This window comes from Ceratotherium simum, chromosome 28, assembly GCF_057802395.1.
Source record: "Ceratotherium simum simum isolate JZ-2026a chromosome 28, ASM5780239v1, whole genome shotgun sequence".
In the NCBI taxonomy this organism is placed as follows: Eukaryota; Metazoa; Chordata; class Mammalia; order Perissodactyla; family Rhinocerotidae; genus Ceratotherium; species Ceratotherium simum.
This window is the reverse complement of record NC_141927.1, coordinates 2,941,769-2,968,898: the sequence shown is the minus strand read 5'-3', so window position 1 is coordinate 2,968,898 and position 27,130 is coordinate 2,941,769. Positions and strand designations below refer to the sequence as shown.

At 39.4% G+C, this 27,130-nt stretch overlaps 1 protein-coding gene across 1 annotated transcript in view; it reads left to right on the top strand.

Moving 5' to 3' along the window:
• The window catches only part of CSMD1 (CUB and Sushi multiple domains 1), a gene marked incomplete at its 5' end in the record, with an annotated part of 1,589,548 nt that overhangs the window by 1,412,749 nt on the left and 149,669 nt on the right, over window positions 1–27,130 (top strand). The window contains 3 exons of the mRNA XM_087418289.1: window positions 16,241–16,429; window positions 24,287–24,464; window positions 26,268–26,413. Of these exons, the coding sequence (XP_087274415.1) occupies window positions 16,241–16,429; window positions 24,287–24,464; window positions 26,268–26,413 (513 nt within the window). The remainder of the gene's footprint in view (window positions 1–16,240; window positions 16,430–24,286; window positions 24,465–26,267; window positions 26,414–27,130) is intronic.

Sequence of the window (27,130 nt, the reverse complement as noted above, 5' to 3'; positions counted from 1 at the left end):
TCCTTCTGACTGAGACCTCTGTAAAAAAAGACAGATTAACAAGAGAAAAACAAACAGAAGTTTATTAACACTTATACCTCATGTATACACTGGAGATACCCAGAGACAAGTGAGTAACTCTCAGAGGTGGCTTAGAACTCTGGCTTAAATACCATCTTGAGCTAAAGACAAAAGAAAGAAAGGTGTAGGGAGGCCAGTTAGGGAAGATTACCATGAAAAACAAGGTAAACAAGAGTTAGCTTTACTATGCAGCTTTAAGTCATGCCTTCTCCACTGACAAGGATCTAGAGTTGAATCCTGGGGTTAACCTTTGTCCTTCCAGGTAGAGAGGGCAGGGGGACACCATTGTAAATTTATGTCCTGCTTTTAGGCAAATAGGGTGAGAGGAGAGAGCTCTTCTTGTATCTGCTTCCTCTCCATTGCCTTCAGCTCAAAATAATCCTGACGCCAAAGTGGCATGTTTTGGGGTGAAGTGTTCTGCTACCCTTCAGGAACAAAGACCCAGGATGTTCTCTAGTCAGTTTTCAGTGATTGTATATGATGCTACCCTGACTCAAACTGGTTTAAGTAAAAAGTGCAAGGTTCTATCCAGAGTGAGGCATGACTGGAACCTAGCACTCTAGCATTCTCTCTGCTCCTCTTGTATTTTTCTCTGTCAGCTTTTTCTGTTCTAATACAGATGGGGACATGGCCACAGTCTAACCATACCATAGGCAGCAAGGACAGAATCCCTCTTTCTCTGGCAGAATTTCTAAACATTCTGAGAACACATTCTTAATGGGGCAGCATGGGTGATGTGACACTCTCAGTTCTAGTCATGGAGACCAGGTTGGGGGGGTCTCTAGTTATGGAGACCAGCTGGATGCATCTCTACTTATAGTGACCAGGTGGATGGGTCTCTACTCGTGAAGACCAGATGGATGAGTCTCTAGTCGTGAAGACCAGATGGATGGGTCTCTAGTTATGGAGACCAGGTGGATGGTTCTCTAGACATAGAGACCAGGTGGATGGGTCTCTAGTCATGGAGACCAGGTGGATGAGTCTCTAGTTGTGAAGACCAGATAGATGGGTCTCTAGTTATAGAGACCAGGTGGATGGTTCTCTAGTCATAGTGACCAGGTGGATGGAGACCAAGTGGATGGGTCTCTAGTCATGGAGACCAGGTGGATGTGTCTCTAGCCATTGAGACTAGGTGGATGGATTTCTAGTCATGGAGACCAAGGTGATGGGTTTCTAGTTATGGAGACCACATGGATGGGTTTCTAGTCGTGGAGACCAGGTGGATGGGTACTATTTTTAGCTTAGCTTGGATCTCAGGGGTCAGAAAATATGATTAGTGGACTTCATCAAAGGGCATGGTTGAGAAGGAGAAGAGCAGTTTCCTGTGAGAAGGGGCTCTGGAACAACAAAATAGTAAACATACAATGAATCTGCCACATAATTGGATTAAAACTCTATATAAATGAAATATTTGTATGCTGATGTATTATAACTACATGATGCAGGAGACTTTTATTAGTGTTCTCATATACACTTCCTGATTTGCTCTCGTAAATTTATTGCGGGTTGATCTGAAAGAGCTAGTCCCCATTTTGCTATATTAAAAATAATAACAATAATTACTATTATTTATTGAGCACTCACTCTGTGCCACAGTCTGTGCTTCCTGCTTTTCACATAAATTCTTTCTAAGTGTGAGTTACACACCTTTTACATTTGAGGAAACTGAGGCTCAGAGAGGTTGAGCAAATTGTGGAAATTTGTGTAGCTGTGTGTGGAGTAGTTACTTGGAATCAAATCTATTTGACTCCAAAGTAATCGTTATTAGCTAACCACTACATTTCTAATAAACAAAGAGAAATAGTGAGATCTTTAGATTTTATGTTGAATATTTTAGTCACACTAATATGTAAAACATTTAAACCTAATGGAGTGAATTTTTAAATTCACTCCATTAAACGGCCAATTTCTCCTCACAGTTTACAAAACCCGTCGACCATCCATGGGCTGCAGACAAGGGTTGTAGGAAAAAGGCAGATAACAACTTTCAGTGTGTAGACATGACACCTGACAGATCCACTTATCTCAAGTCGCATAGCTGCTAAAATAACTTGGCCAAAAATCTGTGAGTCAGATGTTCCCCATAAATACTTCTAGCACGTGCCTTGAGAATTGGCTATTAGATTTTGCCTAGTGTCACACGTCACCCAGACATCAGCTGTGGCCCTCCTGTCTCTTGCAGGTTCAAGTATAATTGTTCAGGAACTACCCAATTTCATGACCTCTGAGATTCAGAAGCTCTCCCCAAGGGTTATTGAGCTAAAATGGATTTAGCACTTTCAAAGAGTCATACAAGAACTCAACAGGGCAGTTGGAGCCAAGCAACCATTTGCTCTGTTATTGCAAGGGAGGGGAGAGGTCTATTGCAATAGAGACGACAATGCTCCGACCATAAGCTTAGTGTCTCAAGGCTTAGGAAAAGAGGTTTTCCTTTACAGAGGGGAGTAAACAAGGCTGGAAGGAACTGGATGTGGGGTCTGGGATGAACAAGAGAAGCCATGATGGGAAGGTGGGTCAGAGAAGGTCTTTCTCTGAGGCCAGCCTGCTCTTGGAGGGGCTGGGGACCAAAGTTTGGGGGCCTGAGAGAAAGAGAGAAGCTTAACTAAAATTTGGTTAACAAGCATTTGTTCCAGTTGATCAATGGGGACAAAACGGTTCAGCTAACCTTTTATAAGGCAAAGCCCGGGAATTTGGAGGATTTTGTCTGGCCTGGTCATAGGTAAGCCAAGGGGCACCTTGCATCTTATCTAAGTCATGTGGGGAGGGGGCATTTTCTGGAACACAGAGTGTGTGTGTGGGAGGGGAGGATTTCCTCACGTCCCTGTTGTCTAGGATTGCAGGGCTCAGGTGACACTTTGAATTTTAAAAGAAGCCTTTTTAAAGTATATATATGTTTAAATCTAAACGTTTTCCTTAGAAAGTGAACAGCCATCATGTTAGAAGTAATATATAATATATATCACACCTATTAATTATCAGTGGCTTATAAACACTACTTTAATTTCTACAGCATCTTCATGAAATAATTTCCTATGACTCTCCTTTTCTGTAACTGTTTTGTTGTACATCTGGGCATTAGTTACCAGGAAGTGGGTGTTGTCTCAGCTTGGTAGGCGGTGGCTCTAAGATTGTGATATAGAACAGGTTTAATTAACGGAAAGCTACCTGTGTTCAAGGTCGTTACTTCCAGAGGCAGTGGAGGTGACTAGGCTTGGTTTTCTGAGACCCAGTCTGGAGGGTCTCCACCTGGGGCTTTCATGTCAAGGTGTCTCAGGATGGTTTTCTCCTGTCTTAACCTGTGGGTTGTCACTTTCACTTCGGGTACCTGTCTCTAGACCACTCAGGCCTGGCCAAGCTGGCCGAGGTCAGTGTACCTTCAATCTTGGCACGTGACCTGCGCCGTCCAAACCTTAAGGAGAAAGAATGCTTTGGGCCCGATTTCCTGAGAAAAGGGCAAGAGGGTTTTGCAGAGATTGTAAGATTAAAGACTTTCTGGATTTCTTTGCAGCTGACTCTGGCTTTGTGGAGGATGGATCAGTTGCTTCCCAAAGGGTGTTTTTTAAATAGACAAGTGTTCTTTAAGGTGTTTATTCCAAATTTAGGTTTTAAAAATGAATACAAACTAAGAGCTGGAGAGTTTCTAAGAGCTGGCATGGGGGTGGGGGCAGTTTACCCAAAGGGAAAGTCAACCTTCTCTTATCTGCAGGATGGAAGGTGGTGATACAGCTTGGAGCCCAGTGAAGAAAGGCTCCTCTCCTCCCACAGAGGCTGCAGATGAGAGCACTGTTGTCCCTGATTGCATCTCAGAGAGGTGTCTTCCAGGTCCTTGAGAAAGAGGGTCCTGGGTTGTAAATCCCGCCAGAGGCTTTTAAAAAGATTTACATACATCACAAAGGGGCAGAGACAGGATTTACGATGACAAGTTTTCTAAAATAAATGCTCCAAGCAAAGGGAGGTGAGGGGCCCAGAGTCGAGAGGAAGCCTGGCCAGGCTGTCTTGCTCATAAATGTCAATTATTGTGAGAAATTCAGGGGCGACTTTTGCCAGCACTGGATACTGGCTGGATGATGTCAAAGCCAACGGTTCTTCAACCCTTTTCGCCTTTTCCTCATGTTACCATGTGGCGCAAGGAGGGCTGTTGCACCTCCAATGTCACGTCCACATTCAGACAAGAAATGGGGGAGGGGGGAGAGCTTCCTGGGGAGTTACTATTGGGAGTTCCATGCTCTTGATTATTGCTCACGTTTCATTGGCAGAAACCTGTTCTCTAACCACCTTTGACTGAAACAAAAGCAAAGAAATGTAATTTTTTTTTCAATCTGGGCGCGCTCCTTTCCCAAAGAACATAAGGGTGCAATTCTTAGGGATGCAAGGGAGGGAGAGTCCTGGATCGACAGTGTGCTGCAGTAGTATAAACCCAGTCTGCGATCACGCTCAGACATTCCGCCTCGCCTTCAACGGTGAAGTTAACCTGTGAATTCTCTCAGAGTAGAAGTTATCTACTGATGAAGAACACCGTAAAGTTTCAGACCTGAGGATTCAATTTAAAACCAATTTCAGATATTTTGACTGTTTCCAAGGGAAAGATTCCCAATTCATTTAAAAGAGGTATACATACAACCATAAAATTTTGGATGTGGATAAACAAAGCCTTAATAATTAAAGTTCTAATAGGAAGTATGTCTCAAAACAGAAAAAAACTCAATATTTTTGGTTGCTTTCTTTCAATTGTACTGTTCCATCACAATCTCTCCTTCTGTTTGTTTTGCCATGTTAGGTTTATAATGTGTATATATGGGATGGATGCTTCCATTATTCACTAAAATATTATATTTCGCAAGTAACTATCAAGATCTGATCAGTTAGAAGCAACAAACTTGACAGTTTAGAGTCAAATCAGCTTAGATTCAGAGTATAGATCAGTATTTAATCTTTCCAGTATTTGAATATCCCATCATTATGGTGTCATGTAACTCATTAAGTTCTCTGTAATCTAAACCTGTTCAATTGTAATTTGTTTATTTTCTTGAAGACTATCCATTTATTAGGCCAGCACCAGAATTCAGTTTCTGGCTAAGAGGTAGAGATTAAAATAAGACATGGTTCAGCTGTAAACAATGTCATAATTTAGCAGGAAAACTAGATCTTTGACTACAACATTTAAATCCAGTGTGAGACTTTCTAGAACTGAGGTATTTGCAGAAGTTTGAGGGAATCGCCTTCTGTGGCATTGCTAGCAGGCTTTTCACTAAGGAGTTTCTGTCTGAAAAGGACCTTGAGGCCAGTGTGGAAAACATGCGGTGTGGCTGGTGGATGAAATACCAATGCCAGAGGCGAGAGAGGAGTTGGAGATGAGCTGATGGGGTGATGACATTTGACTGTGAAATAATTTGAATCCCATGTTAAAAGACATTGAATTTTATTCCCTAGACCGAGGGTTCTAGAATTCAAGGGTTCCATGACTTGAATGATAAAAAATGCATATTTATATTATATATATGTATAAATATGCACATAGATTATAAAATATAAATGTAAAAATATAACACATATTTTATATTTTTATCTTTACCTCTAATGATACTAATGTAATATTAGCATTACCTGTACTTCATCACCAAATCACAGATAATTCCATGTTTATTACATTTATTGCAGATATTTCAAAATATTATTATGCAGTATTTTGAAATTACGTTAGTGATTAGACCTGCTACCTGTTGTTTAGTGAAATAACAATATATATAATCCTAGACCACAAATTCGGCTTTCATTACACTTCATAAGTATATTTTAATATGATTGATTTTCTTTGTAATCTTCTAAAGTTTATTTTATGCATTTAAAATATTAGTTTGAGAAGGTTAATAGACTTCACCAGAAGCCAAAGGCATCCATACTAAAATTATTATGAAGCCTGGAGGGCAATAAGAAACTATTCAAGGTTTTTAAAGTGGGTGTCTTAGTCTGTTTGGACTGCTCCAACAAAATACCATAGGCTGAGTGTCTCATAAACAGCAGAAATTTATTCTCACAGTTCTGGAGGCTGGAAATCCAAGATGAAGGTTCTGGCAGATTTGGTGTCTGGTGAGGACAGACGTTCTGATTCGTAGAGGGCACCTTCTAACTGTAACCTCACATGGTAGAAGGGGCTGGGAGCTCTCTGAGGTCTCTTTTATAAGGACACTGATCCCATTCATGAGGACTCCATCCTCACAGCCTAATCACTTCCCAAAGGCCCCACTTCCTAACACCGTCAACTTGGGGGTTAGGATTCAATATTTGAATTTTGCAGGGACACAAACATTCAGTCCACAGCAGTGAGAATTGCATCGGTCATATACACATTTTTTAGAAGCTTAATCTAGTAAAATGTAGATTATGGATTTTTACGGAGGCAGGAAACAGGTTGGGTTAAAAGAGGGAGACTGGAGGCAAAAGGATATGTTTAAGAGATTAAAGTTTCAGGCATGGGTGATGAAGACATGACAAGGCTAAAGCAGTGTTTTTGGTACCTACTTGGAAGGAAATAATTAGGGTGATGTCTAGACAGTGGTGCTGGGCTGCAGAGCCCTACAGGGTGGTGATGGTGTTGACGCTGAGATTTGGAGGATGGGAAGGAACCATGGATGTACAGTGCAAGAGAAGGGTGTTCCAGGTGGAGAGATGCTTGACGTGTCCAAAAGACAGAGGAATCTAGGCGGAGTGCTGGGAACAATAAGGTCTGAGGGGTTTGCAGGATTCAGACTAATTGGGAATTGAGTTGTGACACATTCAGATTTTTTTCCAGGTGCAATGGGAAGTCATTGAGGGATTTTAGGCAAAAGAGAAATCGCTGCAATACAGAGAATGAATTGTCGGGGAAGGGGTGAGGAGGGAAAGCAAAAAATGCCAAAAGGAGGCCATGGCAGGGGTCCAGGGGAGATGCCGGTTTCACCTTCAACACACTTTCCTTTCATGTGTCACCTTCACCTGGCTGTGTGCTCAACTTAAAATCTGAATAACGTTTGCTATGAATGCCATGCTTCTCTTCCGTGTTTCTGTATGTCTGCTCCCTACCCCTTCTGTATTCCTATTGAAGTATATTCCAATATACTTCAATTCATTCATGATCATCATTTTAAACTTGGTTTTACATGGTAATCTCCATTATTTAGTTGGCATGACCTTACTATCTGAGTCAATAAGAAAAGTATAATTATCTCTCAAACCATAAGTTGCCAATTGAATGGTCCATCTCGGTTGACCCCGAGAACTTTTGAAAAGTCTCCCCCATTCTGAATATTCTTAATACTGTATTCAAAATTTAACTTTTCTTTCCTTAATGACATTGCAAAAGTCAAAAGCAAATTCCCACGGTAGCATTGTTTGCCATGTAGTTTTGAAACTATATTTTATCTTACATAACTTGCAATTTTCATAGTTCAAAAAACATTTTTTGTTTTATTTCTCTTGAGATTTTCCAGATAGGTTTATTAAGGCCATGTCTACATGGTTCCAAAGCTACCAATTAGTTCAATCCAAAAAGAATGGTCTACAAAAAAAAACAAAAAACAAAACAAGTCATTGTAGGAATCAGCAGGACCACAGGTCATAAAGTCGCTGTGGTTGGGTAGCAAAATATTAATATGTTTTAGATTGTCAATATTTAGAATTAGATTTCACATAATTTGTGAAATACCCCATGATCCACTTTCCCTTTTTCTTGTGCAATGTTGGGATATGGAAACATTTGGCCAGCGTTTACAGTGAGGACAGTCCCCTGAAGTGTCAGAGTGACCGCCCCTCTCAGAGTGGGAAGGCCTTGACTTCAAAAGTTTCCTTTATCTCCTTGTCAGCCTAGATCATTGATGGTCTCTGCTGACCGTAGACTTTGAATTTGTGAGTCTTCATTGAGGCCAAACATCTGGTTGGTTGAGCAAATGTTTTATTTACTTAACAACCGAGTTGAAGTATCCACATTAAAAAAATAGGCTCTAAGTAATGTATTTTTTATTGTAGGCAATTATTAGTTTACTATAATTGAGAGATACAAAAATGAATTAAATAAAAAGAATGAGAACATGAATTCGAGGTGTTCTAATTTCTTGTAGGGTAGGGCATCATATCTGACAGGGATGATAGATAGTTTATCAGTATTCGTCACTTTATGAAATTTATAAGTTGGCAAAATGACACAATTCTGATTTGTATGTCACACCAAAATTTCTGAGTTCTGCTTGAGCTTTTTAAGTTAAGCTTGTAATTAATAACTCACAGGAAGAGGCATAAATCATGCAGCTAATGCTTGTCGTTCTCAGTGATGTCTATGTTGTACCCCTTATTCTTAAGTCCTGTCATTTATTTATGGCCGTATAAAGGTCAAAAATGTTACCGGTAGATGTAGCTGTCTTGAAGTTAAATGGCTTATATAGAAGTTGAGAAATGGAAGATGAACTGTGTTAAATAAAATTGAGTTCATGTACCCTATTTCTAAGTCAAGAACTGGAAAACAGATGATAGTATGAAGATATTTATCAACTGATGAGATATTAGTCAGGAGATATAATGGATATCAGAAAGATGACTACATGATTCCATTGGCAGTCACATTAGGCACCTATAATTTAAATGCTTGAAGCAAATATCACCTGAGATTGATGGATGCGAATAATAGATGTTTTCCTAGATCCAAACAAAGGATTCCCCTATGAAGGATAAAATTCTGTGTATTAGCTTATTCTTGTGGTATTGGTATGAGCTTATTGGTACTTTAGATTTTTCATTATATTTGTGAAATTTTGGCATATTAAGAATTTTAGTGACTTCTTTTACTTCTGGTTTTTGTAATTTGACATTTGGAGAAGTTGAATATTTATCTATATTCCTCCCTCCCTCCCTTCCTCCCTCCCTTCCTTCCTTTCTCTCTCTCTCTTTCTTACATTATAAAGCATAATTGTTCAACGCTGAAAAACATAAAGATAATTTTAAGTTCTTCAGCCCTAGAAAGTAAAAATGTCTTCTTTGTTTCTAAGTTCCACTCTTTTTCTCTTTCCTTCTGCTATATGTGCTAAGCACTTAAAAAAAACAAGATATGTTAAATCTGTTTTATTCATCCACACTAAGGAACTTAATTGATGAGAAAACAGGCTCTAGTTTGTGTTTTTCCCTTTAGGAGGAGAAGCAATGAAACTGCCTTTATGTGCAATGAGCAACTGAAGAATTCATTCTAACTGAGAGTGTAAGCACACTAACTCTTCCTTATAGACATGATCATAATTTATACATGAAAATGATGTGCTTCTAAAACTGTTACTCTTTTTCCTTTCAATGTGGTATTCTGAGCCACCCTGAATTAACTAGAAGAACAGGGCAGGGGGCTTACTTTCTCCTTTTTCACCCATCTGCATGAGTGAATGAAGCTGTCAACATGAGTCTTTTTATAAAGAAGCTGATTTCACATAGAAATGCTTGAAACAGTGGACAACAAATAGTTGTATCAATTCCCATCCACTGTAGGGTATCCTTTTTCAATGGTAGGTCATAGACTAGACTCTTAGACCCTAGGGTCCAGATCTGAAAAGTTGACCAATTTTCTTCCTGCAGATCTTGTGGGTTTGCTTTTCCTTTTCTGAGTTTGCTAAAAGTAAAAGTAACAATCTCAATCACTTTCTCTCTTTTTTTTTTTTTTTTTTTTTTAGATTTTATTTATTTTATTTTTTCCCCCCAAAGCCCCAGTGGATAGTTGTGTGTCGTAGCTGCACATCCTTCTAGTTGCTGCATGTGGGACTCGGCCTCAGGATGAACGGAGAAGTGGTGCCTCGATGCGCACCCGGGATCCAAACCCGGGCCGCCAGCATCGCAGCGCGCGCACTTAACCACCAAGCCACAGGGCCGGCCCAATCACTTTCTCTCTTAAGAGATCTATTCCTCTGACCAAAAGCATCCCTAGACATGTAAGTCAGTAGATGTGTCTCCCAGGGGACGACGCCTTCAGATGTCCACCTTCCAGCTGAGATTCGCTGCATGCATCTTAATCAGCCCTCCCCAAGCTTCTGATGCAATGAAGGAAGCAGATTCTGAGTGTGATGTGTGAGTCGGCAGTCTCAGTGAGGCCAACAATTCCTTTGAGTCAAAATAAGAGTTTCTCCACAATGTAAAGCCTGATATGCAAAAGGATTACTGGACACCTAATCCTTGGTTGGTCAAGGCACAAGACACAAATGTAGTTGCAATTGTGAGCCAGCGATTTGGTTAGCCATCCCCCACTGAAGCCTTTGGGGATCCCAAAAGTGAGGGATTGGCTGCAACCTTAGCAATAATATTGGTTGACTTCATCTGTAGGTATTGGGATTAAGGAGTAACAAATGAAGAACATTTAGGTGGATAATCTATCTTAAATGTGAGAACCAGGATCATATCCTTGTTACAAATGAAGGTAATGTGCCATCCTAATCATTGTAATGACCAGTCTGGGAAACTGGTGAGCTTATGTACGTGTGCACCTCAGAAATTCTGTGGACTACCACGCATGGCTTAGACACTGCTGGGACCCCAGATTAATTTTTTCATGGAGAGGGAAGTTGAAGACTTGAAAGGGGTTTCAAAGTCGTATTCAGTGTAGATGTTAATGCAAACTGCAGGCTCTCCTCCCTGTAACAATGCTGTTTTCTTAAAGTATTTCACAGTATCCTGATGTTAGAAGTAGTGACTCTCTATCCCTGCTGTCTCCACCAAAGCATTAAGGGCTGTATCTGGAATAATGAAATATATTTATCACAGAAACTAGAAATTTCTTATAGTCAGGACTTAGCTTTATTGAGCTGATCATTGCATTCATCATCACATTTAATTCTTGTGGATAATATTTGTTCTAGTATCATAAATGAAGAAATGAGTCTCCTGGAATTAAAGTGGTATGTTCAAGATCCCACATGCATTATGTGGGGAGAACCATGTCGAGCTCAAGGCACAGGGCTCCCCTATAGCACACCTCAGGGCCTCTATTTTACAAAACTACCTCAAGGCTCTGGTATGTACTCCACAAGCCGATTTCTCTGTTTGCTGATGATTCTCTTTCTAATTCATCTTCTTCTGATCTAAATCATCTTATGATGATAAATAATACAATAAAATCTTTTAGAACTGTTAATACCTCTAAAAGTCTTTAGGAATTGTCAAATATAGGAATGCAGACATATGTGAACAAGTTCATGGCCTTCGGTTCTACCAGAATTTGTTTGAAAATCATGACTTTTACTTTATGCTAAAAGGTGACATCTTTAGCAAATTCCACTGACCTGGTCTTTACTGTCTCTCTTACTTGATGGCTTCTTTTTTCTGAAAACATTTTTTATATTTTTAAAATCAATTTATGAGAATTAATGATTTCACCATGAGTGATGAGTACAGAACAATAAAGCCATGCTCGCACGAGGATTCTGACAACTGAGAGATCCTTCACGCTCAAACCCAGAGTTCACGTTAACTAGACTCCAGCCTCTGCAGCCGGGCATACCTGTGCATCGCAGACCTTCACAGATGCTTGTACATTGGCCAGAGCAGGCAATACAAAATCCACTGCACCTGTGCTAAACAATACATAGCGGGAATCCTTCCAAAATCCATCTACTTTTAGCATACTAAAGAATTGTTTTTATTACTTCTTTTTATTTACTTTAATTCTGACTCCTAATACAGTCCTGCCAATCACACATACATCACTGTGTAAATATGCCTATGAATCAAACTTTGGGAAAGACAGGGGAAGGTGACTTGCGACTTTGAAATGAAAACTTTCAGAGAACATTGATGTTGACATTTACATAGTGAAGTACTCCACTGAAGAAGAGATTTGGAACAAAGATCTGAAAATAGCGTAACTGATATTTATACTTAGCGTATCATTCACAATTGAAAAAAAATTAATTGACCTTTTAAATTATTAAGAAAACTCTGAAATGAGCCATAGGTTTTGTATTAAGGTCTTCTACCTGACAGATATGATTTACAAGATGAAGAATGAGTCCTGGCTTTTAAAAACCAGTCTATGTCCATTTATAAAACATATTCTAATGAACCACCTATGGTCTGACCAGTTTGATTACTAGATCCTCCCCTGTTAACACCTCCCTAGACTGTGAAAGAGGCACGAAGGTGGGGGCACTGGCGGTAGAGGTCCATCTCCCTGAGCTCCCCACTTCCTCTGAAGTACCTGCCTTCTTTCTATCTCTGGAGCACACTCCTCTGGCCGAAGAGTCTTCCTTTCTTGGTCTTTGCCTGGCTGTACCTTCTCTCCATTCAGATCTCGATTGAAATGTTCCTTTTGAAGGAAGTAATGTCTGACCACTCTTCCTTTCCTTCAGCCTTTTTGTTCTTTTCTTATTTCAGTCCTTGTTTATTTTTTAATAATAGTTTACAAAACTTACAATTATTTTATATAGCTACCAATGTATTGATTTATTTGTGTCTATTTCCGTAAATAGAATGTAAGCTTCATCAAAGCAAGACCCATTTCTGTCTAGTTTCCATTTATAAATAATATTTATAACATAGCAGACACTCAATACATAATTTTATTTCACTCAATAAACGAATAGGGGATAAAAGCTATTGCCCTGCCTACCTGGGCTGCTCGCTCTTTTGTTTTGTTTTGTTTTCTTTTTAACCCCTCCGCGGGACAGTTGTGTTGGTGCCACAAAGAAAAGGAAAACCACTTTTTTTGATGTAATAGAGAGAGCAGCCCACGGCTACTGGGTTTGGAATCATGGGGTTCCTGAATGGCACCTTTGAAATGTCCATCTCAGTCCCGTTCACAGAGTTAAACAAATGAGTAGAAGTGGGCAGAGCCTTCAAATCTAACTTCTTATAGCCCTAAAGAGAACTTGATTGTAGTTCTTAAATTATCCAACAAACACATAGCAAAAGCAGGGAAATCGTCTTCCATTTTATTACGTGTGTGAGTGAATGTGTGTGAGCACGTGTGTCTGTGCCTGTGTCCAGTGCTGTTTCATGTGACAGTTAACCGTTACCTTATTCATAACTCACTGGGATATTGATGCCTGTATCGATGCCCCAAGGCCCTGCTGACGCATGGATGGAGTATTCCAATGCAGATGAGGTTACGGTGAACATCCTTGTACTGGATTCTCCTCCCATGGAAACCGGCCTTCGTTTTGGATAGTTTTTAAGAAAGTTTTTATTAGCAGTTTTATTTGACATATTAGGGGAATCATTTCTTCAACAGAGTTTATTGCATTTCAAGCAAAACGAGAATGGGAACAAACTTAGAATTTCCTATAAGAGAGTAATAAAGAAGAAACGGGGATGCAAAGAAGCACAGTCTGGGATTCCCTGTTCTTTTTGTGGGCGTGGGTCTGTACAGTCATTTTAGACTCAAATAACAACATTGCAAGGAGGCATCGCACGCCCTGTGGGTATGGGCTCAACCATCTGGGCCTGGATTTCACGAAAAGGCTGTTTCGTGGCCTTCATCATGGGGCGGCCCCTCAGAGAGGAGGTCGGCCTTCTGAGTGTTTCCCAGGTTGGCCCAGAGAGGAGCACAGTAAGGGAATGGAGAAGAAGTGTGTGCATGTGTGCGCGCATGTGATGTGTGTGTGTGATGTGTGTGCACATACATGTATGGGCACATGAACACGAGTTTGTGTATGTATGCACGTGTGTATGAGGTGTGTGCACGTGATATGTGTAAGTGCATGTGATGTGTATCTGCATGCACATGCACATGTGTGTTTGTGATGTGTGTGCAAACACATGTATAGGTGTGTGCTTGCACACACGTGCACATGGATGGGGTGTGTTTTGGCATGTGTGTATATGCATGTGTGTGAGTGTGCATGGCGTGTGTGCATATGTGGTATGTGTGTCTGTGCATCTGTGTGTGTCTGTGTGTGAATGTTCCTTTGTGTGTGAGTGTGTATGTGTGTCTGCATCTGTGTGTGGGTGAGATTTGACTGGGATTTCTGTTCTTACCTGCTGATTTGACTGGGATTTCTGTTCTTACACATGGTGGCAGAGTTTTCTAAGCATCTAGTTTTCAAATAGGGGATGATAACATTACAGAAGCAACCGAGAGTGACAGACATGCCTCCGTAGCCCTGAAGGATGTGCTTTCAAGACATACTTTTCCATACTGGAGAGGATACTCTTTTCCCTTGGACAACTATAGATTTTTTTCCCTTGAAACGTGGCACTATGTAGATTTCTACAATGAGAGATTCTACTGATAAGATGCAGAGAAACAACTAGAAAACACCTTTCTAGACCATGCAGCTGTTGTCTTTATGCTCTATTGCAAATTTGAAAGTTGTGCGTTAAAAGCCCTTTTCCTTCTGCAGATGATCCTTAGTATTTTGAATTTCATTAATATAATTGTGCCTGTAATGCTCATGGATCTGGAATAAATCTTCACATCCAGAGTTTCTCCTTCTAATTTTCCTAGCCATTCCATGTCATAATGCAGCTTCACCAAGAAGCAGCACCAGAAAACTCATTCTATACTTGGTAATATGCTTGACTTTGTATAAATAAAACTTATATCTCTGTATTGAGTTCTAAAGGCTGTGCGTCAAAAGATAGCATTGAGCTAATGAGAATACTCAACTTCACCAGCTTGTTTCCTCTTAGATATTATCAATATATCATAGGTGTAATTCCTTATAATGTTGAGCTTTTAGAAATAAAATGAAATCACTTTATTTATAGCACTCACAATGTATAAAGTCCTGTCACGTGATTTAGCCAATTTGATTTTCACCCTGTTGTTGGTGAGCAGAGCCCTCTCCTTGCATCCTTGCACAGTAGACACCAGGGGTGATGTCGGAGCAATTGGGGATTAACACAGGCTTCTGGGAATGACTGACAGAGTCAGGGTGGATGCTGGTTTTCAGAGACGGCCCTGTGCCCTCCTTAGAGAGCATTCCTCCCCTCCCACTCTGGGAGGGCTTAGTGTACCTCCAACTTCTTCCCGGTGCTGGAGCCCAGGCGAGCCGGTGCCAGGAATTACCTCAAGGTGCTCAAAGGCCTTCGCAGTGGTACATCTTCTGATACCTGTCTTTTTGCTCACAGTCATTCTTCAGCTACTTCTCTGACTGTTGTGCAGACACTATACAATAGCAAATATGAAAATAATGGAAACCAAGGGATGCTGAAATGTGAAAGGGAAGTGAAATTAAGGATTTTTTAATCTGCTAACTACAGTCAAGGTTTAACCAGAGTATCCTGTTGTCAACTTCACAGTATCTTTATTTTATGGAATAAATAAATAAATTTATAGCATGATTGTACTGATAGTAATTGCTAGTGCAATGATTCTATAGGTTGTTTTTTCTTTAAGGAAAAAATTAAGAAAATGGAATGGATTTCCCTATTTGTATTGAACAGTGAATTAAATAAATCAAAACCTAACAACACATATTTCCTAGTCAGAGGCACTTAGAATGGAGTGCTAGTATAATTAACTCTTATTATTTGTGTGTGTGTGTGTGTGTGTGTGTGTGTGTGTGTGTGTGTGTGAGGAAGATCAGCCCTGAGCTAACATCCATGCCAATCCTCCTCTTTTTGCTGAGGAAGACCGGCTCTGAGCTAACATCTATTGCCAATCCTCCTCCTTTTTTTGTTTTCCCCCCAAAGTCCCAGTAGATAGTTGTATGTCATAGTTGCACATCCTTCCAGTTGCTGTATGTGGGACACGGCCTCAGCATGGCCGGAGAAGAGGTGCGTTGGTGCATGCCTGGGATCCGAACCCCGGCCGCCAGGAGCAGAGCACGTGCACCCAACCGCCAAGCCACGGGGCCGGCCCTATAATTAACTCTTGAATTAAAAGAGAATTAGGTCCACGTTCACCTGACATTCTTTATAGGCACTTTTAATTATCATTTGTTTTACCTTTTCTTTAAGTTAAATATACCTCATATACTCTCTTTCCAAGATTAACGTTGTCAAATTTATGTCTGGTGTATGCTGTATTACTTCTAAAACACACAGTAAATGCAAGTTGCTATAATTCTATTGCTATTAATTATTGTTTTACTTAATCAGGATGGTAACTAGCAACTTGGAAAAGACCTTTTTTAAAACATATCAAAAACGTTCTTCTCAAGCAGCTGCGTGTAATCGTATTACTCTGAGTTCCAGGCTGACTTTTCTTATATAGGAGCTTGATTCTGTCTGTCTGTTTCAGCCTATGAGTTACAGAACTGCCCAGATCCACCTCCTTTTCAGAACGGGTATATGATCAACTCAGATTACAGCGTGGGACAGTCGATATCTTTTGAGTGTTATCCTGGGTACATTTTAATCGGCCACCCGGTCCTCACCTGTCAGCACGGGATCAATAGAAACTGGAACTATCCTTTTCCAAGATGTGATGGTAGGTTAATCGTTCTTCTTGGGAGGAATTTAATTTTTTGTGTATATAGTAGTGCATCAAATATTAAATGAACATATTCAAGAATTCATTAATTTGTTCAACAAATAAAAATTGGGAATCTATTATGTTAAATGCACTCTACTTAGCATTTCAGGAATATGACATATGCCAGTAAGATGAATAAATAGGCTTTGTCCACAAGGAAATTATAAGGATAACAAAATAATGCACGCAAATATTCGTATTGCAAAACCAGACATAAGGAGAGTGTTTTGATGAATTGCAGGTAAAAAGGATGGTGTTTGGTTGGGAAGCGATTGGGAAATCTTTATGATGACAGCAGAATTGAGCTTTTTAGCAGTTCCATCAAACTGTGGGATTAGAGATGGAGAAAGAGTGCTTGTTAATTTTACCCTAGATGTTTTTTATTGTTTAACTTTTATAATAATCATACATTGCTTTCGTATTTCAGAAAACTGATTTCGTTTTTGTAGTGGGCCTTGAAGGATAGTAGTATCGGGCTACTCAGAGATAGAGAACACCCGAGGTAGAAGAAATAGTGTAAGAAAAGACATAGTGGGGAAACAGTCTTAGGAGAAAATGAAGCAGTGCCATTGAATACTGATGGTGATCAGGGTTTCTTGGGAGCTGTTGGAATCGGTTGATGGAGAGTGGTAATGGAGAACCTGGATTCTCCAGTCTGCACTCACTGACTATTCCTGGTCTGAGCAGGAATCACTTCTGTAAATCTTCTGTATGGCTACCTAATTTTTATGATGACTTTGAAATGTTTGCAATAGCAAGTTAAAATGAATAGATCAAGTACTTTGTTTATGAAGAATGCATACGGCACAGAAAATTACTGTAAACCTAATATTCTAACGTTATAAATACAGTACCTTTGAATAAAAAATAAAGAAATTACCAACTCTGTGGATCTTTGAAATGCTAAATACTTATATCCCAAGGGGAAAAGGGAAAGGCATCCAGCTGTGTTTGAATTTCTACTGAAGAAGTGAAAAAACAAAAGCACATCAGTGGACTTTTTAAATCATATTTTTGGCCTATATTTTTCCATTCTATGTCATTATAAAAACAACTATAAAAAACCTTTAGCTATATTTTAAAAAAATATTTTTCTTAGTCTAATACAAATTTAATAACATATAAAACAGCATTCAAAAAATTATTTTAGGGGCCGGTCGCATAGTGGTTAAGTTCATGTGCTCCACTTTGGCGGCCCAGGGCTCGCAGGTTCAGATCCTGGGCGCAGACTGACGCACTGCTTGTCAAGCCATGCTGTGGTGGTATCCCATATAAAGTGGAGGAAGATGGGCACAGATGTTAGCTCAGGGCCAATCTTCCTCAGGAAGAAGAGGAGATTGGCAATAGATGTTATCTCAGGGCTAACTTCCTCACCACAAAAAAAAAAAAATTATTTTATACAATTAATTATAGCAGTTACATATCTGGTATTTTTTCATTAAAACACTTAAAAAAACCCTTTCATACTACTTTCCATTTAAAAAGTGATATATTTATACACATAAATTACTTTGAATTGTTAAGATTGAACCCTTTTCTTATTTGCAATTTTTGCCTGAATCCTTTGAATTCATATGTAAATGGAGACTCCTTGATATTAGAAAAATAGTTAAATATTTAATTAGATTTCATTGCTTTTTCAAACCCAGTTTTCCAACATGGAAATAACTGCTGGCTTAGAATTATTTTGTCAGTGTGACAATAACAAAATATATGGTTTTGGACACAGCTTAAAGGTGACGCTGTCTTTTGTAGTTACATCATGACATCGATTACTTCCTGGGGTTGGCCAAATTGTGAAGCTAAAGTCCTCTAGACATTCGAGTCTGCCAACACTCCTGACACCTGCTGAAAGTTTGAAAGTTGCCCCAAAATCACTCTGAGGTTGGGTAATTCACTAGAAGGACTCACAGAACTCACTAGCTGTTAGACTCACAGCTGTGGTTCACGAGTAGTAAAGGACACATTCAGATCATCCATGGGAAGAGAGTCATAGGGTGGAGTCTAGGAGATGGATCACTCTCTCAGAATTGATGTGCGATGATGTGCACAGGATATCGCCAACCTGGGAGGTTCACCTGGGCCCTAGTGTCCTAGTGAAATTTCACTGGGGCTCTGTTATGTAGGCATGTCTGATTATTGATTGTCCAGTGGTAGATATCAGCTTCGAGGCCCACCGATATCCTGTGACCCAAAGGCCCCACCCTAAATTGCACGGCTGGTCTTTCTGGCCTGGCCAATCCCACCCTGAGACCCTTGGGTGTAGCCAGCCTTCACCTGAAACGAAGACACTTTTATCAGATATGCCATAAATTACCTCCCAGAATCCAGGGCAGATGCCAGACCTCCCTTTGGGCAAGGCCAAATTCTTTACTACACAAATATTTTTACCATTATATTTGTCTTTGTACGGATTATGTCATAAACAGGATGAAAAACCAAAACATAAGATTCATGTAAAATTATATCATAAAGTAAATTTTCTAAACACCATCTAATGTGTATTTAGTATCTTCCATATTGGATTAAATTTAAAAAAAATAAGCAGAGGATATCATTTCAAAACAAAAGTTATTTTATCTGTGTAAGGTTGTATTTCCAAAAAAATATATAGTAAAAAGAGTCCTTGTTTCCTGAGAATGATGAGGCTGTTGAGGTGTCTACTAGTGTTCACTTAGACTACAGTTAGGCCCCTCACTGGACACCAGCAAACTCTGCTGATTACCCAGCAGCGTCACCTGATATTTATTTATTAATCGAGAGTGGTTTGTCACTTCAGATTTATGTTGGTATGTAGGGCAAGTGACTGAAAAAATCTTCAAAGGTCCAGCCCCGTAGACTTCAGAAGAATCAGAAAAAACATAGATACTTTGAACAACTTCTGGGCATCTTTATTAAAGATTGAGAAATTAGACCATTAAGATTCAAGAATTCTGAATCCTAAGGCATCAATCTTCACAAGTATATGTTAAACCAGTTTGTGTGTATATGCTGAAAATATTAGTATAAGTTGCATAAAACTCTATTATGTAAAATTAGTACATTTTAAACATCTGAAAAAAATCTGGACTAAAAATTTGATATCTATTAAAAGAAAAAAAGAAAAAATATGTCTGAAAGTGGTTTGAGAAATTCAAGACAGTATCATTTTTGCCAGTGACTTATAATTATACAGAAGTTAAAAAAAAGAGTTATAATTGTTAAAATATGGTTAAGACGACTGTGGTTTATTAATTTATTAAATGTAATTTGATAATTAAATATGCATCTATACTTACAAATATAGTTCAAAAATTTAAATTATTTTGTTGACTGAATTAAGGCTTTATCACTCAAATATTTATGTAGATATATTTTTAAGTTCCTTTTTTAAGTTTAAACACTGTCATAATACACCTCACTTTAAAATCCACTAGTATGTGTGACGGGGAACTATGTGGACAGAGGTAATAATTAGGGTAACTTAATATGTGGCAATAGTGTGTTAGCATCTTCTTTCAGATTGACATATTTTACAAGCAGAAAGCTATTTGATTGCATAAGTGAGGTGAGAAAGCCAACCAGCCAAAGAATATAGTATTATATACATATTTTTTAAATTAAAATTTACCAAGTTGATTGATAAATACAGAAAATAATCTTTCCCAATAGTTTAGAATAAAAATGGCACTAAAAAGAATACAACTCTGTCTCTTTTTCTTACCTATATTCATAAATATTATTTTTAAAATTTTCATCATCAAACAACAATTCCTAAGATAGAGGGCACTATGTCTCTCTATCCTAAAACTATTGTAAGGAAACTAGAGTAAGTGAAGGAAAAAAATAGGTCAGAAATACCTATGGTGTTCCCCACACTTGGTGAGATTAAACTTTCAGTGCCTGGATACATAATTAGTCAAGAGTTTAAAATTCATAAACATTCATGCAAAATGTGTATATTGGCTGTTTACTACTGTGATTTTTTTTCTTCACACTCTTAAAGTTTAGGCAGAAATCTTAATATAATCCTGGAGAAAACCATCTCTAAATCTATAACTCTCTTGGTGGATATGTAGGGTTTTTAAAATTTAATTTTTGATTTAATGTCATTTAATATGCTCTGTCTTTCTATCCATCTCACTTCAGAGAAAGTCGCATTGTACATGTGTGAGTGAGAGAAAAAGATAACACAATAAAGACATGTCTCAGTGCCCCTTGATTTTTCCAAGTCTAGCCCCAGATAAAATGAAGTGATGATGTGGGTCTCTGCCTCCCTGTGCTGATGTCCACCATGCCTGCCAGCTCATCGTCCAATGTCTTCTGGCTCTGGCTTCCTATGACCATGAGTTGGTCAGATACACCCAGCACTTTTTTGGATGAGCCACCTAAAAGCTTCACCTTCCCAAATAACATGGAAGTAAACCCATGAACGGAATTCACAGAGGTACTTCAGGCAGAAGTAGAGTGGAATTGGGTAGGAAATTAGGAATGGGGTGCAGGCTGTCTAGGTGTAAATAGGCACTGAGTACATTTCACATGGGGAGACACATTCAGGTAAGACATCACCTCCATCATATTCAGTATAGCTAATGCTGGCTCCAAAATGTGATGGAAATAGACAACTTAATCATTTTATGTACTTATTTTTCTCTGGAGAAATACACTAGAAATAACTTGAGAACTTTCATCAACTATGCTTTGCACACCAATCCTTTCTCCCAACCTAAATTCTTTATTCCTAACATGCGCGTATATAAAAAGTCTCATACAACACTCACACTTCTGACACTTCTGGCTATCAATGTGCGGTTGTTTCCTACAACAAGAAATTCTGTGACACCAGCTGTTGTCCTACAATTGAACTCATTTCAAACCCCACAGGTTAAGGGCTCAGTCCCACAAGACTGCCCCCCACCTCCCATTTCTGACACCAATCACAAGTCCAGGTTGTCACCTGTGCTCCTGACTAACTGGCTATAAATCAGAGATTAACGTAAACTTTTCGTAGTTAAAAAGGGCTTGTTATGAATAACAAAAGAAACCTTCCTGTCTTTTATCACTTAATAAACTCCAAGGCTTTTAGGAGCCCTAAGCCAGGAAGAGAGTAGAAGATCAAATATGTATTTCTTATTGTAAATCACAGTATCATAGTGTATATTCATGGCTGTATAAATGAGTATGCATTGTTTACTCTGGTTCCCTGGAGTAAGAGCTACAGATGTGAATTGAGTGCCTACTATGCTGATGCTCTGTCTCCTGGCCAGCTGCTTCTCTTCCTTGTCAGGCTGTGACCAGTATCCCGGGTGGACAGGTGAGAAGCTAGGAGGTCCCCTGCGGTAGGCTGAGGTGCATCAAGCCCCCCGTGACTAGATGCTCCCCACTGCAGGCTTTGTGACTGATCTCCACCTCGGGGTCTCCTTTGAGCCTCACCTTCAGGGAGAGGGTGGGGAGGATGGATGCAGGTCATGCTGAGCTAGATCCCACATCCACTGTCTCTGTAGGGTTCAAGAGGGACCCCACCGAGACGTGGAAATCAGCTTGCCTTTGGTGCCACTGCAGTGACGGGAAAGCCTTCTTTGGGACGAGATAATGGACAGGCTAGGGGGAATGGGAAGGGAAACTCTGACTTATTTTTTTAGGGTTTTCTTTTTTCCACTCTAGACTACACAGCAGGAGTTTGCGTTGAGAAAATGTTATGTGTGCATTGATAGAACATGATCTCATGTGAGAAGTAGTGCTCTTTTCCTTCGTGGAACTTACGCAAGTTGAAGTTTATAGCTATTTAGCATTTGTTTACCATCTTTCTTCATCATGGTACAGTGAGCTCCACCGCAGCTGTGATGGGGTCTCTGTGGTTCTCTGCTGTATCCCCAACTCTGACCACACTTCCCAGTACCTAATAGACTCTCAGAAAACACTCAATGAATAAGTGAATGAAAGCATTTGTTATTTGAATATTATAGATATATCATGGCAAGGATAGCTGACTTGCTCGATGGCTTACAGCTATTAAGTGACATAAAGACTCACAGAAGCCAGTTATATGTCCCACAGAGAAAATCACTGTGCTATTTCTTTTGCTCCTTAAGAGATGGGCACCATACTTCTGTTTGTTTATTTTGTTTTGATTTTCCCCAACTGCACTGTTCATCATGTGGTTATAAATTACAAGAGTCAACTTGAAAAGTCAAAGTCCACAAGGGAAATCTTAGAGTTATAAATCAACAGCAAATGGTCCACCTCAAGTCACACATGAAGTGTGCCAGCCCAATAGCTTCAACACACTTATTATTAAAGAGTTTTCTGTTTACCATCTCAGTCATTTTCAATTCATCGATTGTTTGTTGTCTATTATTTATCATGATCTGAGCTGTGCAGTGCGGGTTAATGAAAGGAGGTTGTGGATGAGGTGAGACGGCACACAGTCCCTGACATGAACAGACCATGGCCTCCAGAGCCCCAATCACCTGGAGAGTCTTTAAGGAGTCCGTGACATTTGAGTTGAGTTTAGAAGGAAGAAATAAATGCACCTTGACAGCAAGGTGGGAGAAAAGCATTTGAGCTTTCTGTGCAGGGTGAACAATCGCGTGGAGTTTGGAGGTGAGAAAAAGTATGACATCTCCAGGGGACACCAACTAGCTTGTTGTGACTGCAGCTTAGTTCATGACCCCATTTTACAGATTATAACCATCTGTATACTGTGCTTTGCTAGGTTACAAATCAATGTTTGTCTGACTTCAAACCCTACTTATCGATAATTATGCTGTAAAACTTCTAAAATGTTCTCCACAGCCCCTTCTTCTAATGAATTTACCCAAAACTCAGGCCAGATTCAGTCTGCTTTACACCAGTACATTTTCTTCCCCCTTTGAAATCATATGCATCTGTACAATTAATTCAGCGATGTATCATATTCTGCCTCATGGTATTTCATCAGTCATTATTTTGAATAGTATTGATTTTTAAAAAAAATTTTTAAATGTATTCTGACTTATTCACTCCATCTAAATTATATACCTTAGTGGCAAGTCTTTAAAAGCTCCAGCAGATTTATGCTGGTAACAGACATATCACATCTATTAGCTTCTGGTTTGATTAAAAAGTCTACTTGTCTATGATTTTGATGCATTATATCACTATCTGAATTAAAGAATACATCTCAAGTTCTTCTGCTAATATAGGGTCATTTCATTTTTCCATAGATAAAACAAAATAATTGCCATGGCAACAGTGAATAGCGATTTATTAAGTAAAATAGAAATAGACTGGGTATTATTGTGATTCTTCACATAGTTGAAAGCTGGTGAGATACGGAAATGCTTCAATAAAACACCACTTACCTAATTTTATCTCATTTCTTCAGGAATAAACCTGTGAAGAACTGATAATGTCTTTGTTTCAAAGCAAATAGGCTTAGATGCCACTCTTAGACATATTTAAATAGGCTTTGGAAATCTCACTTAAAACAAAAAAAATTTCAATTATATGTATAATTTCCACATAATCCCTGACATTGGATAAGCCAATGGATTATCAGTTCATCCCAGAGATAAGTGACTAAGGATATTTTTTGTTAATAATATGGGAATGACTTTATCCTGAAGGGATTTTGAATGTTTGGAGAATATTTAAATGAAACTTAGATAACTTAGCTTAGAAGTATAATTCTTCCAAGGTTTTAAGACTCTAAGGGAATTATTTTTACGAAGTAGTTACTGACAAATATTTCACAATTATTTCTCATAAGGGAAAATTTTGGCTAGGGGACTTCAGAGACTTAGAAATATTTAACTGTTCTTTCTAAAGTTGACTTCTTGGCTTCCTTTTCAGCTCCTTGTGGATACAATGTAACAGCTCAGAATGGCACCATTTACTCCCCTGGATTTCCGGATGAGTACCCGATTTTGAAGGACTGCATTTGGCTTATCACTGTGCCCCCTGGTCACGGAGTCTACATCAACTTCACCTTGCTGCAGACCGAAGCTGTTAATGACTACATCGCTGTTTGGTATGAGAACTTTTCCACAAAAACCAACCTGTAATTGTGAGAAACCATTCTTGTAACCACTTACGTGTCACTTATACATCAGATTATGTATTTGGAAATGAAGTAGTGAGGTAGATATTGGAAAGGAAATTTACCAACGAAATCCAGAGAAGTAGAGAGTAAACGTCATGTAACACATTCGAGTTTTGCTGCATGGTAGATGTATCGAGGATGACTCTGAATATAGGAGAATAGCCCAAGATTATTGTGATTTTTTTTCTTAAATAGAAGCTGATAGGATCTTTTGCTATTATAAGAATTTGATGCTTCTAGAAATATTGAAGAAATGATTACACATAGCCTTCCCTCCATCCTTTGTACACATTGCAGAACTCCCCTTCCACATGATTCTAGGAAATACCCAGCCCACCACCAGGGGTGGGGACCTTGGCTCCGGCTGGCTCCCTTTCTAATGCATTCTGTGGCCTTGGGTAAGCTGCTTACACTCTCCTTGACCAAATTTTCTTATCTATGGGAATGACTATCCCTACCTGCTTTTGGAGGTGAGAGTTTATGGAGGAAACGGGGATGACAGTTCCCCTGTGACACTTTGGAGAAGTAGAGCGTAGGTAACATTGGTGCACAAGAAGGGAGCACAGTCCAGATTTGAAGAGCCAGGATGTGCTGTTGGCATAAACTGCCAGGGAAACTAAAGGAGTAATTGCAGTTAACACTGCAGAATGCGTCTGGGCGTCTACATGTGCCTGTGTGTGTGTGCATGTGTATTGGCGAAGTTGTTGTCAAGGTACGGTTGATCTGGGTATTGGAATGTCTGTAAGGCAAGAGAACTGGGTGAGTCCAAGGGGTTGGAAGATATCAGGTGTGGCTGGAGTCTCTGGAGAGCCCAGAGAGCATAAGAAGAGCTGACCTGGGCAGGTAATCTGGGCGGATAATACAAGACCTTATAAATCATGGGAAGGATTTCAGGCTTCATTCTAAGAGCAATGAGGCTTCACCTAAGGCTTTTAAGAAGGGGAATTATAAGACCAGATCCTGGTTGCAGAATACTCAGTCTCATTTTGTGGGAAATATATTAGCCGAGAGCAGGAAGAGAGGCTGGCTTTTGAAGCTGTAGGAGTAACTCTCGGAGGGAGATGATAAAGACCAGAACCAGGGGCGGTGGGAATGAAGAGAAACAGAGAACTCAAGATCTTGAGTTGACCGTAGGAAGCTGCCATTTCAAAAGCAAAGCAAAACAAGAAAACAACAACAAAAACCGCCAGCCCTATAATGTCAGCATTTTCACCCAGATTAACCTCTGGATTTAGAAGGTAGAAGCAAAAAATCTTCATCATTGACAGAAGTGGAGTGCCTGCTGTCAGAACGCTGATGAGAGAGAGATTAAAAAGTCCAGTCAACTTTGTGAATATTGAACATCTTGGTATTTCTAAACATAGTATCCAGAAGGTGCCAATACTTTATTCAGTTTTTAAAAATATTTTAATTCAGTAGCAAACTCTCCATAAACCTCAACCTGAATTAAACAGACACCATTGAATTTAGACTTTAAAATGGGGACTTTTGAAAGGAAGCTGATAATGGTATTGCAGTCACTAGAATCAATGTGTCCGTGGCTCTCAAATTCCTCTGCAAAGGTCGGCAGTGGGAGTGAATAGCAAGCCAGCTCTGCGCTTCTAGGTTTGTGCAGACAGCCCTGCCCCCTGGAGCCATCCTGCTTTCCCCAACATAGAGCCCAACTGTCAGGAGAAAACGGATTGTTATTTTAAGCTGTATTCTATTCAAACCACTCTTGCTCTCTCCTAGGGATGGTCCTGATCAGAATTCACCGCAGCTGGGAGTTTTCAGTGGCAACACAGCCCTGGAAACAGCATATAGCTCCACCAATCAGGTTCTGCTCAAGTTTCACAGTGACTTTTCAAATGGAGGTTTCTTTGTCCTCAATTTTCACGGTCAGTGTACTCCCACCCTGTTGATTAAGGCAGAGAATTCCCTTTGATTTCCTCCTAGTGTTGACATTTGCCTCATTTCCAGCTGAGGTTCCTTGATTCTGCCAACCGAGCCCGATAGGATTTTCTTGAATTTGAGGCCAGTGTTTCCTGTGATCCTTTTTGCTTACTGACATCTTTATTATTTCACGTCTTGTGAAGTCTGTTTTGTAGTGATCTTGGATTCATTCCAAGATGAGTGTCTTGTAAATGAGACTCTGATGTGGAGGCCGTGGAAATACATTTATGTAGTAGCTTATGTAGATTTCCTCATCCCTGTCTCCAGATGAATGTTTATAGCAAGTGTCGTGTAATTATAGATGGGGCAAAAGCAAACCTCCGAGGGTTTTGAGAACGAACATATTTCTAAATAATTTGGAAAAAAGTATATCAGTTCCTTATTGCTCTTGAGGACTGCCACCCCTAGAAGTCCTTGGAACAAGAGACAGAGAGACCTTATCAACTCTAAATGTGGGCATGGAACCAGGCCATGGAAGGACGATTTCTCTTGCAGAATTCCAAAAATATATAAAGTGTTTTATTTAAATGTTATAATTTTTTTAATTGTATACTTTTTCTCTTCAACTTTAATTCCTTGTCTTTAAATAATCCTGTGAGTGTTTGAAGCTTGAGAATTTTATAAAACAATGATTTACAAATATTAGACATTTCAGTGTACGT